This window comes from Python bivittatus, unplaced genomic scaffold, assembly GCF_059951505.1.
Source record: "Python bivittatus isolate LINGU-HERP-01145 unplaced genomic scaffold, Pbiv_v1 ctg000020_np1212, whole genome shotgun sequence".
NCBI classification, from domain to species: Eukaryota; Metazoa; Chordata; class Lepidosauria; order Squamata; family Pythonidae; genus Python; species Python bivittatus.
In genome coordinates, this window is record NW_028277030.1 from 10,616,120 (window position 1) to 10,633,704 (window position 17,585).

Below are 17,585 nucleotides of genomic sequence, written 5' to 3' on the forward strand. Positions count from 1 at the left end.
GACATGTCTTTTGTGCTTGGCTAATATTTCAGTTTTCCTCATTTATTCATGTGTAATCTCCTTGGAATAGGAAAATCAAGCTGGCAAAACGAGAGTTTCCATGTTTATTCATGTCAGAGATTTATTAAAGATCCATGACATGGCTGTTGAATAAGTACTTTCTATTCTGAAAGCATTATTGGAGCTCCATCATGACTAGCTTTCAAATAAGGACCATTATTCTTATATCAGACATACAGATGCAGATATTTTCAATGACTGTTTAATATTATTCCAAGATCACATGTAGAAAGATTTTTGAGGGACCAGATCAAAAGTCCATCTGTTCTGTCATTGATCATGGAAGATTACTGCATGTCCTGCCCTCCAGTCTGTACTACCTCTACAAATAAGAGTTTTGCTGCTGCCAGTTGCTAAAGAGCAACTTAGCATGCTGTACTTCTAATTCTAACTTAAAATCAAGGTATTGATAGGTATTATGGAGACTATCTATCTAAACCCCATAGCTCAGTACAAGATCTATAATGCAGAATAAACCTTCAGCATACTACAGTATATCTGACTGAAAATCAGCTAAGGAACCCATTATTGATCCATTTTACCTGGTATGGATGGTCTAGTGTACAGTTCAAAATAGACCTGCAATAGCTACACTCTTTTCAATTATTATCTGATCATCCACCTTTCTCCATCTTCATTTCTCCAGTAGTTCCAAATATGATTGAGTTGTAATTAACAGAGTTATTAGCTCTTCAGATAAAGGATTATTTTCAAATAAAGATAATCCATGTGGCGATATATTGGAAGCTGGATTGACTGACCTACAGGATACCTGCAAAGGCAGAGAATATCTCAAGAAATAGAAAACACTGTTTCCTAGTGGATGATGGAAGGTGCATGTTGTGTCTACATATTTGATTTTACTTTTGTTGTTATGGACATTTTCATAGATCTCAATTCTTCTTGGTTATCTGCAGCCCAAATAACTGTATGTAGGGTGGTAATTCTATAGTACATATTATGAAGGTGTATGCAAAGGTAAATCAAGTTGAATTTCATAGGACTTTGGGGGCTAAAGATGTAGATGACTGGGCTTTAATCACTTGATGGCAATCCCCATCTAGAGAACCCCAATTATTGGCTGTGATTATTTGATGCAAACTGTTTCCAAACCAGTCTGAAACTTGGGTTGTTAAAAGGCAACGGCTTGCAATGGAGATTCACTGTATAATTGCCATAAGATACGAAAAGGAACCTGGAAGACATGGCATCATGGCAATTCTTTATATAATTTGAGTTGTCCCTTGTCTGTGGAAGATCTATATGGATATTAAAAGGTATTAAAGACAATAAAAGAGGGCAATATTCAACACATTAAGAGGGCAATGTACAAAGAAAGAAGCAATACATGACTGAATCTTGATTTCTATGCACAATTTCTATTACTTGATATGAAACCCTGCGGGGTTAGGGCAATTCAAGATACATTGAATTGCACATCCAACTAGACTGCCTAAAATGATTCAAATTGTCATTATTCCAGATCTCCAGTAACCATTTTTATTTTCTTTTAAACCATGCTAAAGCAAACCAGATGAAGGGGGTCTGATAATAATGAACATGAAATTGCATTGCTGCAAGACAGAGTACATTTTGAAGGTCATGTTTCCAATCTATAATATTTTCCTTTCTTGCCATTTTCATACTGCTGAAGCCTTCAACTGGAACATCTTAGCAGGGGGTGCTAATTATCTGTTTTTTTTGGCAGCAACCATTGAGTGTTTTCCAAAGAAAAGAAAAACCTTGGATGCTTCCCTGCATAATTCAAGGTCTGAAAATAGAATGAAGCAAGAGGAAGAGAAACCAAAGAAAGTATATAGTTGTCTTGCTTCTGGTGCTGCATAAATATAGGCAACGTTTTGTCTTCTGCTCTTTTAGAGCAAGTTCCCAAAAGTCCCAGTCCAAAAGAACCTTGCCATGGGCATTTGGGGAGAGGGCAATGACAATGCATAATTATGTCAACATGCACATGTTGTCATCATCATGAGTTGTTATGGAGGCCACTGGGTCAGAAACAATTAAGAATGCTAGCCATGCATCCTTGCCCTGCTCCATGTATGGAGAAATCCAGAGGACTCATATATTTCAACTCAAGGCAAAGGGTAAGGGTTTGTGATGGAGAGGCATACAATTCCTTTGCTCTTGAATCGGGATCATATACAGTAACTACTAAAAGCACTGCTAGATTTTTTGCTATTACATTAACCCTTCTCCAGCATATGTATGAGTTGCCTCCAGGAAATAACCTCTCTTACACTATTAAGATACTTTTATTGTGATGTTGGATCTACCTGTATCTTAACAAAGAAAGAAAAAGAAGAAACTGTCTGTAGTTCCCATAATCAGAGATGACATGCACCCCTGGTCTAAAGTATTGGTGAGCTGGAGATGGCAAGACAGTACTGATTGTTAACAGCCCCATCTCTCTGGCTGGCCTCATCTTGCAGTATTAATAGCTTTAGAACTGAGCTTAACCTGATGGATATGGGGTGATCCCTCCTCCTCCAACACATACATATAATTCAATACATACTTAGACTATCTGCTTAGGCATTCTGTTTCAGCTAGATATACTAACTCAGGACATTGCTATTTTAAAACATATCTAGTCCCAGATATAAGCTCGGAATGCATCACACCAAACCATTGTTAGCTTTTACCATAGTTTGTTAAACAAGCCAAACTTGATTGGGTTTACACATCACACCAAGCCAAAGCCAAAGTAACTATCAACCCAGTCACTGTATCCATATCAGTGGTGGGAAATGGGAAGGGCCCAAAAACTGGATCTTTCCCCCTACTCTCCTTGTGTTTCCCATGTCATCATCCAGCTACACTACAATGAGGTGGCTTTTGCCTAGCAAAGTTCTCCTTGCAAGCACTCCAACTGGAGCAACTATAGAGCCTGGATTGTGTTGAACTGGGCCATTTGTCTCTTCCAGATCCAGAGGAGTTGGGGGGCAGAGTCAGAGCTCTATTGGCAGGGAATGTCCTCACACATCCAGTGGCAGGAGAAGCAACCACTTCTGGAGAGGGCCTGGAGAAAGAGAAGGACTTCATGGATTGGAGGAAGCAGCCTAGAATGGATGGGCTACTTTAGACCTGGGAAGAGAGCAGATTTAGGAAAGGTTCTTAATGAGGAAGGGGTTCCTCCTCTGAAGAAAAACTACTGTGGAGGATTGACGTGTGATGGCTTGTAATTTGGTGTACAGAGAAGTTTTCAGACCATGGCTAATAAAAATAAGACTATTTCAGAAACAGCAATACATTCTTTGTGCATTTCCATTTTACTACATTCTTAGCCATATACAATTTTAGAGCTCTCAGATTGTTCTGCATTTTTAAAACAAGAGTTAGGTGGGAGAAGGCCATTTGAAAGCAAGTGTTTCTGATTTAGCCTGCTTCTCTCCCTGATTAGCCTCTCCCTGGAAACTCATTTAAAAAGCAAGTTGTGCTGTATTTCAGAAGAAAATAAGTATCTTTTCTGTGCAGTGCATGAAACAGCAAACAAGACAAGGAAAAGCATTCTCCCAGATGCTGTATAGTCCATATGTACCTTTGTGACAAGCAGAGGAACCTTTAGGCAGTGTTGTCCAAACTTGGCCACTTTAAGATGAGTGGACTTCAACTCCCAGAACTCCCCAGCCAGCATCTTAAAGTGGCCAAGTTTGGACAACACTGCTCTAGACTATTCTGGTGGAGAATTCTGACAGGAGAGCTAGTTAATTAAAAGCACTTGATGCTAATTTAGAAAACACAATCAGGAAAGAATATCTAGAATTAATATCAGATGAGTTGCAGTGGCAAACACATGCTTGGACATTCACTGGAAGAAATCCTTAGAGCCCTAATTTTTCAGAACTTTGGCTAAAATTTGGTCAATTTCTCTGGTAACTGAATTCCATATGGTATTAGAGCTTGGGATGGTAACAATTGCAAGGTTTTTGCTGAGAAATAGATTAGGTTTGCACCCTATTAGAATGAGATCCAGATTATGTACAGACTTATGCTAATTTGCTCTTAAGGAAGATAGTCACTTTTTATTATGAATTAAACAAAATACTAAATGAGATGCCATAGGGTTGCCAGCATTTAAACTACAAATTAGCATTGATTTCCTTTCAATTGAATACATTATGCTAAGTGCAGCACATTTTCTTGTACCAGTTTGAGTTGTTCTCTTCAATTACTACTCCTATGCTAATTTTCTGTTCATTAATGCAATAATTAACATTACGTGGCTATCAGAGTAGTCAAACTATAGCGTTCCCTTTCCTTTCCAATCTTTTATAACCTAAATAAAAATTAATATAAAAATTCTGGTCATTTAAGAAAAATTGCAGGTCTGTCTGATAAATGGTAAATGCCATGATAATCTGCTAACCTGAGATGCAAGTTCCTTTCATTCTACTAAAAATAAAATGCTGTATATTAAATGTTGTACTGATTCATCTCAGCTTGATCATTTTTAGCCAAGTTTGGTCAGAAATCTCCTAGCAGCTACCATAAAACAAGGGCATAAAAAGAGTCCTGTTAGAGTAGGCCATGTTCTTATCCCATCCAATCTTCTGTATGACAGAGTAGACAAACAGTTTCAAGAAGCTCTCAGTCTTGGACCAAACAGCAATAACCTCTTCTACAGTGCCTTCTCAGCAGCTGCTCTTTAAAGTAAAAGATTAAAGAGGCAGGATTGTAGCTACTTGATAGTCTAGTCGGGGCTGGTTTAATGGGACTGTAGTATATACAGCTGCGTAGACAGCATGGCAGGCTGAAACAGGCTATGGGCACTTGAGGACATAAAAGCAAAGAGGCTGTGACTATCTCCCTTCATAAGTCTTCCCTTAAGAGAGAGCCTTGTGTTTCCCTCAGGTTGCTTGGAGTAGCAGGACCACTCAGAAGCTGACCCTGCTCTGTATTAATCAATAGATCCATTGAGCCAACAAGGGTTTTGAATGGACAGGTCCACCTAGCAGCCAAGACAGCTCTATGTTAGCCAGTGGGTAGATGGGGTTAATGGGGTTTCAGGTGTTCTGGTCTACTCATGAGGAAATGCAGCTTCATCCATCCATCCATCTATCATATTTATATAGCCACCCATCTCACACAAGGGGACTCTGGGCAGCGAACGACAATTAAAAAGAATAAATACATAAAAACAATTACACATAAAAAACTGTAAAAGCACACAAAATAGGAGGGGATAAAATTAATAAGGGAGCCATCGTAAAACCTCCCCAGTCCCCTGAGAGCCCCAGGCCTGATCACATAGCCAGGTCTTGAGGGACTTGTGGAATGTTAAGAGGGATGGAGCTAAGGGGTAGCCACTGGGTAAATTGGGTTGATGGGATTTGGGGGTAGGCAGATCCACCCAGAAGGTAACACTGTGTTGGTTAACAGGTATATCAGGCCAATGGACTCATTTATTGAAGCACAGTTTTAGAATGTGATGCCATTTGTATCTAAAACATTTTTTCTAGATATATCATTAATGTTCAATTCAGTTTCTATAAGTATTTTATTCTGAATATATAGGAATCCATCTACAAAGTTAACTAGGGTGGGTGGGGGCACCAAAACTGGAGTTACATGGGGCTTCCAAATTCCTTAAACCAGCCCTGAGCCTGATCCTTCCTGAAGTTCTCATGAACATCTTCACCATATATTTAAGACTGTTTTTCAAGAGGAAAAAGCTAGGTTCAAATGTTTGAAAATAAATAAGATGGGAAGAAATTGCCTAGCTTAACCATGTGTTATATAATGAAGTGTTTTCCTTTTTCACACAGTGCATCTGTAGAACTACACTAATATCAAAGGTCCACTTATGTAAAAGCTTCTCTCATGTAATTGGAAAACCTGGGCCAACAACCTTGTGTTTTTCCCTTCAATTAAATATTTGGCCAAGAATCTTGGCCAGTGAATATAGTCTTCCTTTCTTCCTCATGCATTATATATATGGATGCCCACAGGAAGGGAAGGAGCAGGTGATGAAATGTACACTGCAAAGTTGTGACATAAACTTTGCCACTTTTGTGATTGCATTGTGATATTGGAGCTAGCATCATGATGTGACAGTGAGGCATGTTTCATCATTTTGATGAAATCTCAGCTTGCTGCAGACCCCCTCAATTAAAGATATACCTGGGGAAACAAACTCTCTAGCCTTTTAAGGACTTCCTGGTTCCTGGTACTTAAAGTATCCAGATAGCAAAATCTCTAGCCTATTCTCATTGTATCAGTCACCATTTAACTCTTGTGTGTCCTATTATCATTGGGCTGAAAGAACAGTCTTTCCTATTAATAATTAATTATACTTGCATCTATACCTCAAAAGTGAGGTCTTCTGATATGGAAATGTTTACAGGCAGTTTGTTATCTTCTACAGCAAAAGTAACGTTCATGAGAGTCTGATATTACAGCAACATAATGGATGGAAAACATAAAACCAAAGCACTACCTTATTCACTCCATCTGCCATGGCTTGTAAGGTCAGTTCTCTTGGCCCATCCACAGTTTTGCCATTATCAGTGGGACCCCAACTAGCACTGTAAATATCAATTACTTGAGGCATATGGCTGATAGAAGAAGCCTCTATAATGTCAGTCATAAATGGCTGGTCCAACATTCGGATACCTGCAGATTTCATCAATATATATTGATGAAGTGGGGGCGGGGGGGGGAAGAGAGAGAAATGTTTTTTTTTTTTTTAATCTGAAATCAAAATAAGAAATTTATAATAGTATTCCCCAACTGGGGATTTCCACACCCAGAATTTGAAGCCCAGCATATCTTGCTGGTATCTATTTGAGAAAATCTGGTTTAAAAGTTCAAACCATGATCTGATTTTTTTTCTGCCACAAAACATAATTAACATCCAGGATCACACAAATGCAAAAGTAGTGATTCATCCATGAAATGTGTGAACTGTTTTTGAATGCAAGACTAATTTTTGCAAGTTCAATGTTTTAGACTATTTAATTCACCCAATCAGGTTTTGATTTCATGTATCTAAATTCAAAATGTATATGGCAGTAGATAGAAAGGTGAAAAGTTGGAAGGAAAGGCTTTTATTTAAATTGCTAGATCACATATATTACATGAAATACAGGTCAACTCTTTCATCTCAATATCCGTTTGAACAATAGCCAAGGTTACTGTTCTGATTCTTGTCTCTTCAGACTGATCTCTGTAGGAAATAATAGGCTACAGTGAGAAAATTCTAGACAGTAAAACTATAATCTGGGATAAACTATAATATTACAATTCCTCAGCTACAGTTTTTAAAATATTCCTGAATGTAGTGAACAAACTCATCATAGAGAAGAATTTCTTGAATTCCTCTCTTTAATCTGCTTGTTTTCTGAAATTGCTTGTTCACTGTAAAAAAAAAAAAAAAATCTGAAATGACCCATTCCGTTTTTCTCCAAGACATTACTGACACCATTTCCACTGCACCTCAATTCAGACTTGAAAGGTGGAGAATAATTTGCAACCTTCCTGGATCAGAGTTACTGACTTTTTCCCCAATATCTCAGTGACCACTTGATGGTGCTAGACCTCAGCTATAATCTACTGCATTACATAGTGGGTATCTTTACCAAAAATTAATTCCCTAAAAGACACTAACAAATCTAATAATGCTCATTCTACCACTCTGAGGGAGCAAGCATAACTGTTCCTTCCTTCCTTTCTTCTCTGGCTTACATGCTGTTCCGGCTGAGTATAAACTCTGAAGAGTTTACAGTTCTTGTATACATCAATAATAGGCTTATGAAAGTAGAAATACCAACACAATTATAAAATGATAAAACATTAACAAAAAATAATAGCTAAGGATCAATGCTGGCAACAGTAATCAATAACAGTCCTGCAACAGGAGGAGTCTAAATCAATTTGTCTCCATCTTGGAGGCCTGTAGTCAGACCCTTTATCAGATGAGCTTCCTGCCAAGAACTATATGTTAAGAGTATTTTATGGTTTCAAATATATAGTTCAGCAGTGTTCATCAACAAGGTATCAAAGAAATCTCAAAAAGGAAGGGAGAAGAAAGAGGGAGAACTATATACACCAAAACACAAATGTAGGTACATTCATTTTTTTAAAATATAGCATGTTGGAAAATTCATACTGCAAATAATCTGCCTCTCACACACCCTTCTTTCCTTTTTAAGAAAATAGCAATATTGCCAGGGAAGGAAATCTAGATTGGTTCTCTGGTTTAAGCCTTACCTGCCACTTTTGAGTTATAGGCCACTCCAACTCCACAGATATTGTTGTTTGCTGCAGCAGACACTTCTCCAGCACATCTGGTTCCATGACTGTGGAGAAAGACAGAGATTCCAACCAAAGCTCATGGAAGCATCATGAAGCATGATCCTTAGTGCATGGCAACAGACCATTTTAAACATTAAAGTTTAAAGCATTATCACTTTAACCATTCCCTTTACGCATTTCCTCAGACAAAACAAAAAAGTCCAGACTTCTGACAGACAGGAAATGGGGCAGGTGCTCTAAAGGATTACGAGTTCAATCTCTGAACAGAACTCTTTCTTCTTCCATCCAAACCATCAAGTATGGCTTAAGGTAATTTGGAAAGCTCCTTGCTGAGCTCTAACCAGAGGCCAGGGCAGAAGAAAACTCACTCAATGAATCAAGAAAACAGTGTGAGAAAGCAATAATGACTGACACAGAAACTCAGGTAGAGGACATAATGGAGAATTGTAGAGTAATAACCACTTTGTATAATAGAAACAATAGCTACAATTTGGACAACCCAATTATTCTCTGGAAGTTAAACTGAAGTCATAGTCTACAAAACCGTGCTTGAATGATATTGTTTGTAGTTATGTGTGCATGTGTCACAGTTTAGCATCAAATGGGCGTTCATCAAGGGCCTGCCCATTCTCCCATTGTATTTCCTTTCAGGCAGAAGGAAAAAAAGCCGATCTATAAACTGGGACATCCTGACAGACATATTGCTAAGTTAGATGCAAGTCCAGGGCCCAGTGACACCTCCCTCCCAAAAAGTACAGTATTCTCTCTCTCTCCCCCCCCTCTCTACACACACACACACACACACACACACACACACACATATGAAAGATAACTTCTGTCTCTCATCATCCTTCTTCCTGGATTGTTTTTGTTTTCTCCCCAACACTTACAATTTACTGGCCCCAATATTTTTAAATTCTTTCCTTTTAGGATGTGGAGATGCCTAGATGCTTCCTAGATAAATAAGGAGAAAGAAAAGAGAAAGAAACCAGTTTTTGCTATCCAATAAGGGAGTGATGGTGGAAGAGAGAAAGTCCATGAAGAAGACAAGAGATCAGGCAAAGGGACAGAAAGAAATGAGGGATGTATCTTGCTCAGACCTGGCGTGTCCTTGGGTCTCAGGACTTAACAGAGAATTGTCCCATACTTCCTGGTGCCAATATTTTGATCATAGGTATCAGCTGAATGGTGGCATTCACAGCTAGCTTTTGTCACCAGGCTGTACATTTATTCTGTGATTGCAAATTGATGTGTCCTGTTGTCATCGCTGAAGGGCAACCTAATAATCCTTCAAGGAAAAACACAGGCACATTTCTGGCTTTGCAGTCTTTGTTTTTATAGGTTTTTTTCCATTGGGCTTGGCCCAGGAAAGGCAAATGTTTATTTTCACTGAGCACAGTCAGAGCACTCTTAAAAAGTGATCCTGCTGATTTACAAATGTGGCATCGGTATTCAACCTTTTCATGAAAGCTGTGCTGTTCTGATAGGAGGTGTGCATTTTCTCTGGTACCGTCTGTTCATTTTGATTTCCATTAGATCTATTTTCTTTTCCAACACTCGAAGTTTGCTTTGGGAGAGAAATTTCCCTCAGTAACAGGGGATTTGTTGAAAACAGCATTAAAGGAATGGCCAGAGATCTTGTGTTGCTAGGCATCTGCTGTTCAGCATCTGTGGCCTGTGTACAAGGTGTGAGGTAGTTTCTAGTGTTATATATTGTCTTACATAAGAACTAGTTTGGTATAGTAGATAAGAGAGTCAGTTTGGTGAAGTGGTTAAGACGTCAGGCTAGAAATGGTGAGACCGTGAGTTCTAGTTCTGCCTGAGGCACAAAGCCAGCTGGGTGACCTTGGGCCAGTCGCTCTCTCTGAGACCTAGGACGAAGCAGGCAAGGGCAAACCACTTCTGAAAAACCTTGCCAAGAAAAATGCAGGGACTTGTCCAGGCCAGGAGTCAACACTGACTCAAAGTCACCAAGCAACACATAGTGGATAAAGGCACATACAGGAGACCATGAACTCTAGTCCTGCCTTAGGTACAAAGCCAGCTGAATATCTTTGGGCCAGTCATTGTCTCTCAGCTTGAGGAAGAAGAAAGCAAGGCCAAAACACTTCTGAAAAATATTGCTAAGAAATCTGCAAAAACTTGTTAGTATAGTCCCCAGATGTCAAGACTAACTTGAGGGCATAAAAAATTAAAAGTACTCTTACATATTGTTTTAAATTGAGACCACAGATCTGTTTTCCACATTCATACATTAGAAAGAGCACATGGTATTGAAAAGTTTTATTCTCCCTGTAGTTCAATACTGCCTCATATTTAATATTAAGAGGTGTCCAGTTAACACTAGTCTTCGGTTTCATTAATGCCAGTTGCAAATAATTAAGTGGAAAAAAAGTGGTGCATGTAGCCTTCAAAGTTGGCTTAGGTGAGATGGTTTGTCTTATATGACCACAAGGGCATCTGCAGGGTGGGCCAAAAGTCAAGGAGCTGTTTGCTACTGCACCATCAAAGCCCCCCCCCCTTTTTTTAGCAAATATCACTTGCATGTTAAAGTGAGGGGAGGGAGCTTCAATAGCACAGTGATGACCTCCATCTTGACTTTTTCCCCCATGGATGTCCTAGGAACATTTGGAATGGCCACACCAATTAGCTTTCAGTATATGACAAATTGGGTATGAAAATGGTCTTAGGGAAACCTCAGTTCTGTTCAAGGAATAAGGAGCAGGGCAATCTGAAAAAAGAGGGAAAATACCACAGGAAAAAGACAAATACATTGGGGACATCAGGTGGATAGCCTGATTTTACCCATGGAATTCCCAGAGAAAAGATGAAGACAAGCAAGGAAGCAGCCTAGCTTGCTAAGACATGTATCTCCATTTCCCTGTCTTCTGGGTGCTGTCAGTAGGAGTGAACCTGTCTTAGTGTTTGAACAGAAGATAACTGGAGCCCCATGGAAGAAGCTAGGCTTTGTACAGAAAAAAAATGGCCAGGAAGGAGTGCCTAGCTGTTTTTATACAAGGGTTGCAATGACTATTAATGCTGCATTTATACATTAGCAGATCCAGGGCAAAGAAATAACATGCAGTTAACTGACACTGAATTAAAATGACTTAATTAAATACAGTTAAAATGGTTATAGCTTGTGTCATGTATTTCTCCGATAGAGGATTGCATTCTCCCTTGCTAAATGCCCAGTGAATTTTGAAACCTAGGAAACTTCCAAGAGCAGATTGTCTCATCCTACAAGGAACTCTCTGGATCTCAGCCAAACCCACCAAAAATGAAAACACTGGTATTCCGTGCAGGATCACTTTCAGTGACCAAATCAACAGAGCTTGCAATACCATGGAAAAACCTGAGGCAGGAAGATTTGCCTAATATGTAGCTGATTTCTCTGAGAAATCCAGAAAGGTGAGCTGCTTGGATGGAAATGCAAAACATAAAGCCAATTGTTCTTTACTAAACCTAAGCTTTTTGCTCATAGAAATTTCACATAGTGAACTGAGACTTTTCATCAGAATGCAGAAACCTGAAAACTTTTGAAAACTTGCAGCTTTTCCTGTTCTTAATTAATTGACATCTATTAGTTACATGTCAACTGTCGTCTCATTTCCAGACAGACATGAAAACATTTGTGATATCGTACAATGGGGAAAGCTACAAATGAGAGAACTCCTTGACCATTCTTCAAAGCAACGGTCTGTAGGCATGAGTCTATGGTAGTATGTATAGTTATAGGGGGGTTTTTTTAATAGTTTTTTTTTTCCTTCCAAAAGCCACTTAAATGGAACCCTTTGCTGGGAAATCAATCATAAATGTTTATATAAGAGCCAAAATAAGCAAGACTTTCCAGACCAATAAGCCAATTTCCCATTCCATTTATATTTCTGACTTCCCCCTATAATGGAATGGATTATGGTGTTGGAGAAGTATTACTCTTTTCTCATACTTTTTTTTTCCTAATTAACAATGCAATATTAAGCATTCTACTCAAAAAGAAGCCCACTGACTTCAACAGGGTTTATTTTAAAGTAAATGTGTGTAAGTTTACAGCCTAATTCTCTCTCTCTGAGGCAGAATTTATCTCTCCATATTTTCCAGTGCACCAAAATGTCTGCTGTCCCACGCTTATGAATCCTCAGGAGATGCTCTTGAACTTTTGCAAGCCAGTTATCAGAAAACAAATGTTCTTCCACTGTAACCAAAAAAGTTGCATGGATCCTTTCTATTCTCAGCATTAGTCATTTCTGGACTGCAGACATTTAGATGACCATAGGATGGCAGTAAAGAGTTAGGGTTGTCTGTATCTCTCTTCTACCATCTAGTGGTCATGAAGTCCAGTAGCCCTATCCAATATCTAAAATCTTGCAGCCCAGTAGCCCTACCTAATACCTAAAATTATTGGGCTCTATTTGTCTTAGGACAAAAGTTAATGGCCTCAAGGAATCATTGTCTTTTTTAAACTAAGTTATATCCTAACTTAAACAACAAGAAGACACACACACGCTGACTGACCAAGAAACATCTTCTATTAAGACTGCCAGATCTGAACTGCAAAATCCAGACATGCACTAAGTGACAGCAAAAAAGATACAGAAAATTCAAGCTGCCATCCATTGCAGGCCAGATTTGGTGGCCTTAGCTTGTACGTCAGGCCTAGGCAACCTGGTGCCCTCCAGATATTCTGGACTTTAATTTCAGCATGTCCAATGGTATGAGATTTCTGGAAATCAGATGGAGGACCTCAGGATGTCCATATCTGCTTTATGTTTTCATTACTATACAGTCTCTCCACTCCCTCCACTCCCAACTCTTACTGCTTTCATGGAAAAGAAAGCATACATTCATGTAAATATTATCTTTACTTCCATAAAGATAACAAGATCAGAATTGCAGCAGATAACAAATGATTGACTCCCTCTTTTCTCCTTAGGGGATTGATTAAAAACATCTATGCAATTGCTAACTAATTTGGCCTTTAGCCACTACTTCCCAGTAGGTCTCCACTAAGTGCTGCATGAAAATCTAAGAAAGATCTTTCCAGTCTTTGCTGCAATATGTGACAAGAGAAGGCAGACAAACAGAAGAGGTTCCTGCCATGCTCCTCTTCAAGGCAAAGGGCACCTTTAGGTCATGAGCTTCTGATTTACCCAAGGGAAAATACTCATAGGAGAAGATGATGTTCCTAAGTGCTTGTTTTTATTTCTTTGAAATAAGCTTTTTTAAAAAAAGGAAGGAAGGAAGGAAGGAAGGAAGGAAGGAAGGAAGGAAGGAAGGAAGGAAGGAAGGAAGGAAGGAAGGAAGGAAAATATAAGCCTGACCCAATTAAGTCTGAGTGGATTTTGTGAAAAAAGTGCTGCATGAAATTAATGTGTCTTCCCAGAGTGCTCAGAGACCTAGGATTCTTCAAAGGACTGAGATTCCAATGAAGGTCAGAATCCATAGACTCCCTTTTAGTGTTCTTACTTTGTAAGGAATTATAGACCAAGTGCTCCTTACCTTGGCAACCTGGTAAAATTCAAGAGTAAACAGTCTGTGCTTAATACAGAAATTAAAACTGATTGCAGGCATGGATCTGGCCCAGGTATTCCATGTCAGAATTTGGGCTGGTTTGTGCCTTTTCTTTTTCACAAAGAGGGAGAACCTTGGCCAACAACTTTACTAGGTGAGCCCAAAGCTTTACAAGGTGGAGGCACGAATGCCCTTTTTCTTCTCATCATAGCAATAGTGCAATATCTGATCTCAGTTCTTACCATGGATATCAAATCACTTGAACATCGACTTTTTCTAATCCCCCACTCTTTTTTCCTTTTTTTTTAAAGGGGGAAAGAATCATGTGAACTGAGTGCTAGTCTCCAGCACCTGGATGAATTGTGAAATTTTGACTGGATTTACCCATAGCATTAAACCATGGGTTGCTGATTAAGCCATAGCTGGGTTCACCCCATACATTAAGCCATAATGTGCAGATCACAATGGCTGAGTTCAGACCACATGCTAAGCTAAAAGTATGCAAGCCACATGATAACCTAATGGGTCTATGAATCTACTGTATAATCAGTCTGTCTTCACTTGAACATTGACTTCATACAGTATGTAGCCTGTTTGTAGTACTGGTGGAACAGTGGCCTTTAGCCTCTCCTCCAGGTCAATAAAAGTCTGAATGGGGTGAGTAATAAATTCATGACAAGCAAGGGATTTGAATCCATGTCTTACCTGTTAAACCAATCATCTGTATAGCGGGGATATGGGTATGGATCATTACTGCTAAAATCATAGCTGGCTTGAGCATTCTAGGAAACACAAATAATAGTAAAAATGGTTAATATCACATAGACTGACTGCAGGAAATCAAGAAAAGTATGAATAGTTAAGAAATTTTTATTTTCAGTCTCAGTGTAATTAGTATTTTGTAAGGCTGAATGTATGCACCTGACAGGTTGTTTTATTTCCTCACCTGATTCATTTAGAGATGATTTTAAAATTATTATTAAACAGAGAGAGAGAAGAAGAAGATGGTATACTGGAACATAAAGTGTCAGCTGCTTCCATAACTTTTATTCAGAATCATTCCTTTGGGCCCTGCATTAAATCCTATAGGCATTCTTAGACAAGGAAAATGGCTGAAACCAATAGTCACACACACACACACACACACACACACACACTTGTGCTACATGCTCAGTTGCCTAGAAAGAAAAACAAAGGTAAGCTATGTGGTTGATAGTGAGCCTTCTGGATACCAGAAGTCTAGCTGAGAACAAGCTCCCCAACTGAACTCAGGGAAAAGAAGGTTTTAGACTGCTTTCTAATATCTGAATATGTTGTTCTCCAAAATGTTGCCTTCCTTGGTATAACCATTATAAAATCTACTCCTAAGAATATATCTCCATAGCTGCAATAGAAACCAATTTTAGTTGATGCCCCTAGGCATCATATGGTAAGAGGCAAGGAGAAGAGAAGTCAGTCTGGATTAGATTTCTTGTGTTTCTAGTTTGCCTGACCTGACGACCCTGAATTTGCATTTTGAAAGAAGAAGGCCATGTTTATTTTAATGGGATTTTTTAAAAATTGGGTCTAGATTACCTCAGGGAAAGGGGTCTCAATTTGTCTCTCTCTCTGTCTCTCTGTGTCTCTGTCTCTCTCTTTCTCTCTCACACACACACATAATTTGCAGATGAAGTGAACCCTATATTCATGGCGAGAGCTGTATAGTTTGGCTTCAAGATGAAAGAAGGCAATTCCATCTCCAGAAGTAACCATAAGATGTACAAAAAAACAGAGTTTCAGGGCAAAACCTGGATTCATGCATCATGCTAAGGCACAACTTGTCTTGTTTTTAACCCTAATTTATTATATAAGCCACAATAGCTGGGTTTACACATAGTTTACATACCACAACAGCTGGTTTTATGGAAGGTACTCAGTCCAAAGCCAACAAACTGTATTATGGCTTAGCTCAATGTGATGCTCCTCAGTTTGTGTTGTATGACAAGAGGAAATTCTGGGAGAAACCAAATCTCAGTGAGACCATTCATATTTTGCATACAGATGTTCTGTTGTTCCATTTGTTTCCCCAAGCCAACAGGATCAGAGAAAGAAGTATTTAAAAGCCTGCTACCTGAAGCCCTAGATTTCATGACAGATTATGTTGGTTTAGGCTGGCAAAGGAGCCTGGTACAAAGAGGTTTCCTCTCTTTGAAACTAATCCATATTGAATCCATCTGGATCAGGGTACTAGTGAGGTCTGCATTTTCTTTCCTGGTGCTCCTAGCCCAAGAAGGTCAAATCTTTCCCATCTATTCTGCACACTCTCCGTTACAGAGCCTACAAAGAATGAGCCCAGCTGCTTTTCCACTTTGGTTGTAGTGACATAAACAATGGAGAAAACAAATGACCAAATATGTATAATTAAATTTATACATTTGATTTCACTAGAGGGAGAAGTGTTTCTGAATAAGGAATTAAAAAGAAACCCATGTATTATTCATAGAAAGGATTTTAGCAGACTAGAGGAAATTAAATCCATCTCTAATTTGCTGAAATCTCCTCTTAACAAATGACAGATTTGTGCCAAATGCAAGCTCTCACCTCGTAAATAACTTTCAAGCGTTCCTGTTCTAACCTAAGATGTGTGATGCCATGCATTTCTGCCCATTGGGCAGACCTTTTGGGATTCTCCCTTTCTAGGCAGGGATGTCTGTCTTGTTTCTTGTGAGCTTTTGAAAGCTGGTTAAACCTTCTTTACTAAGATACTTGAAGGATTGTAGTACAGAGATTGACAATGCGGTACATGTGGACATTTCCCTTTGTTCATAGCAGGCTCCTTGCTTCATCTCGGTCCATGTCAGTCTGGTTTCACACCTGGATATTGTACAAAAGTAGCCTTGGTTGTCCTGATCAATGATTGGGACCCTGCTATGCTACCATGTTGATTCTTTGGAAACCACTGACCAGGGATACTGCTGGTATGACTAAATGGGTTGGAAGATGGAAACACAAGTGTTAAGATGATTCCAATTTTATGAGCAGGATAGCAACCAGAAAGTGATAGTGGAAGTTTTTTGTCTGATATCATGGTACTTGAGTGGGGGAGAGAAATTCCACAGGGAATTATTCTTTTTATTTATTCAAATAAATATATATGCTGCCTGACCCTCTATGAGTCTGGGTGGTTTACAAATAAAAATACTAAAAACAAGAAAAAATACAACAATAAGCAAAAATGAAAAATAAAAGTTGGCGAGAATGACAAAAAACCCGGACGGGAATTAAAAAATGAACCTACACCATCCAGTCACAACCTTTCTCCCCTGCTGTTCAATAGCTACTTGAAATCATTGGGGATGGTCACCCAGAGATCTGGAGTGTGGTGTAGTCCATATGAACATGATCCCTAACTTCTGGAGAAGCTACCGTTATGCTTGACAACTGTATGGAAGCCATGATGAACTGGATGAGGGCCAAGAAATGGAAGTTGAGCCCACATCTGGCAGGTTTTGTAGCTGAGTGATTCTTAAACAGATTGAACTGGATGAAGTAGCTTTCCCTTCAAAGAAATAGATACGTATCTTGGGGTTTTCCTTGATTCCAATCTGTCACTGTAGGCAGAGGCGGCCTGCATGTCAAGGTGGATCTATGTCCAGTTTCAGTTACAATCCTAATGACTTCACAGTTGAATTTTTAAAAATTATATATCACATTTATATAGCCACCCATCTCACACAAATGTGCAAATTTTTAAATATCCAAAG

The 17,585-nt window shown here is 39.0% G+C and overlaps 1 protein-coding gene across 1 annotated transcript in view; it reads right to left on the reverse strand.

The window, feature by feature from the left end:
* Positions 1-17,585, reverse strand: part of PCSK2 (proprotein convertase subtilisin/kexin type 2) — a 114,912-nt gene that overhangs the window by 29,899 nt on the left and 67,428 nt on the right. Inside the window, exons 6-8 of the mRNA XM_007428284.4 lie at positions 14,548-14,624; positions 8,287-8,375; positions 6,515-6,690 (exon numbers count right to left, since the gene is read on the reverse strand). Coding sequence (XP_007428346.1) covers positions 6,515-6,690; positions 8,287-8,375; positions 14,548-14,624 — 342 coding nt within the window. The remainder of the gene's footprint in view (positions 1-6,514; positions 6,691-8,286; positions 8,376-14,547; positions 14,625-17,585) is intronic.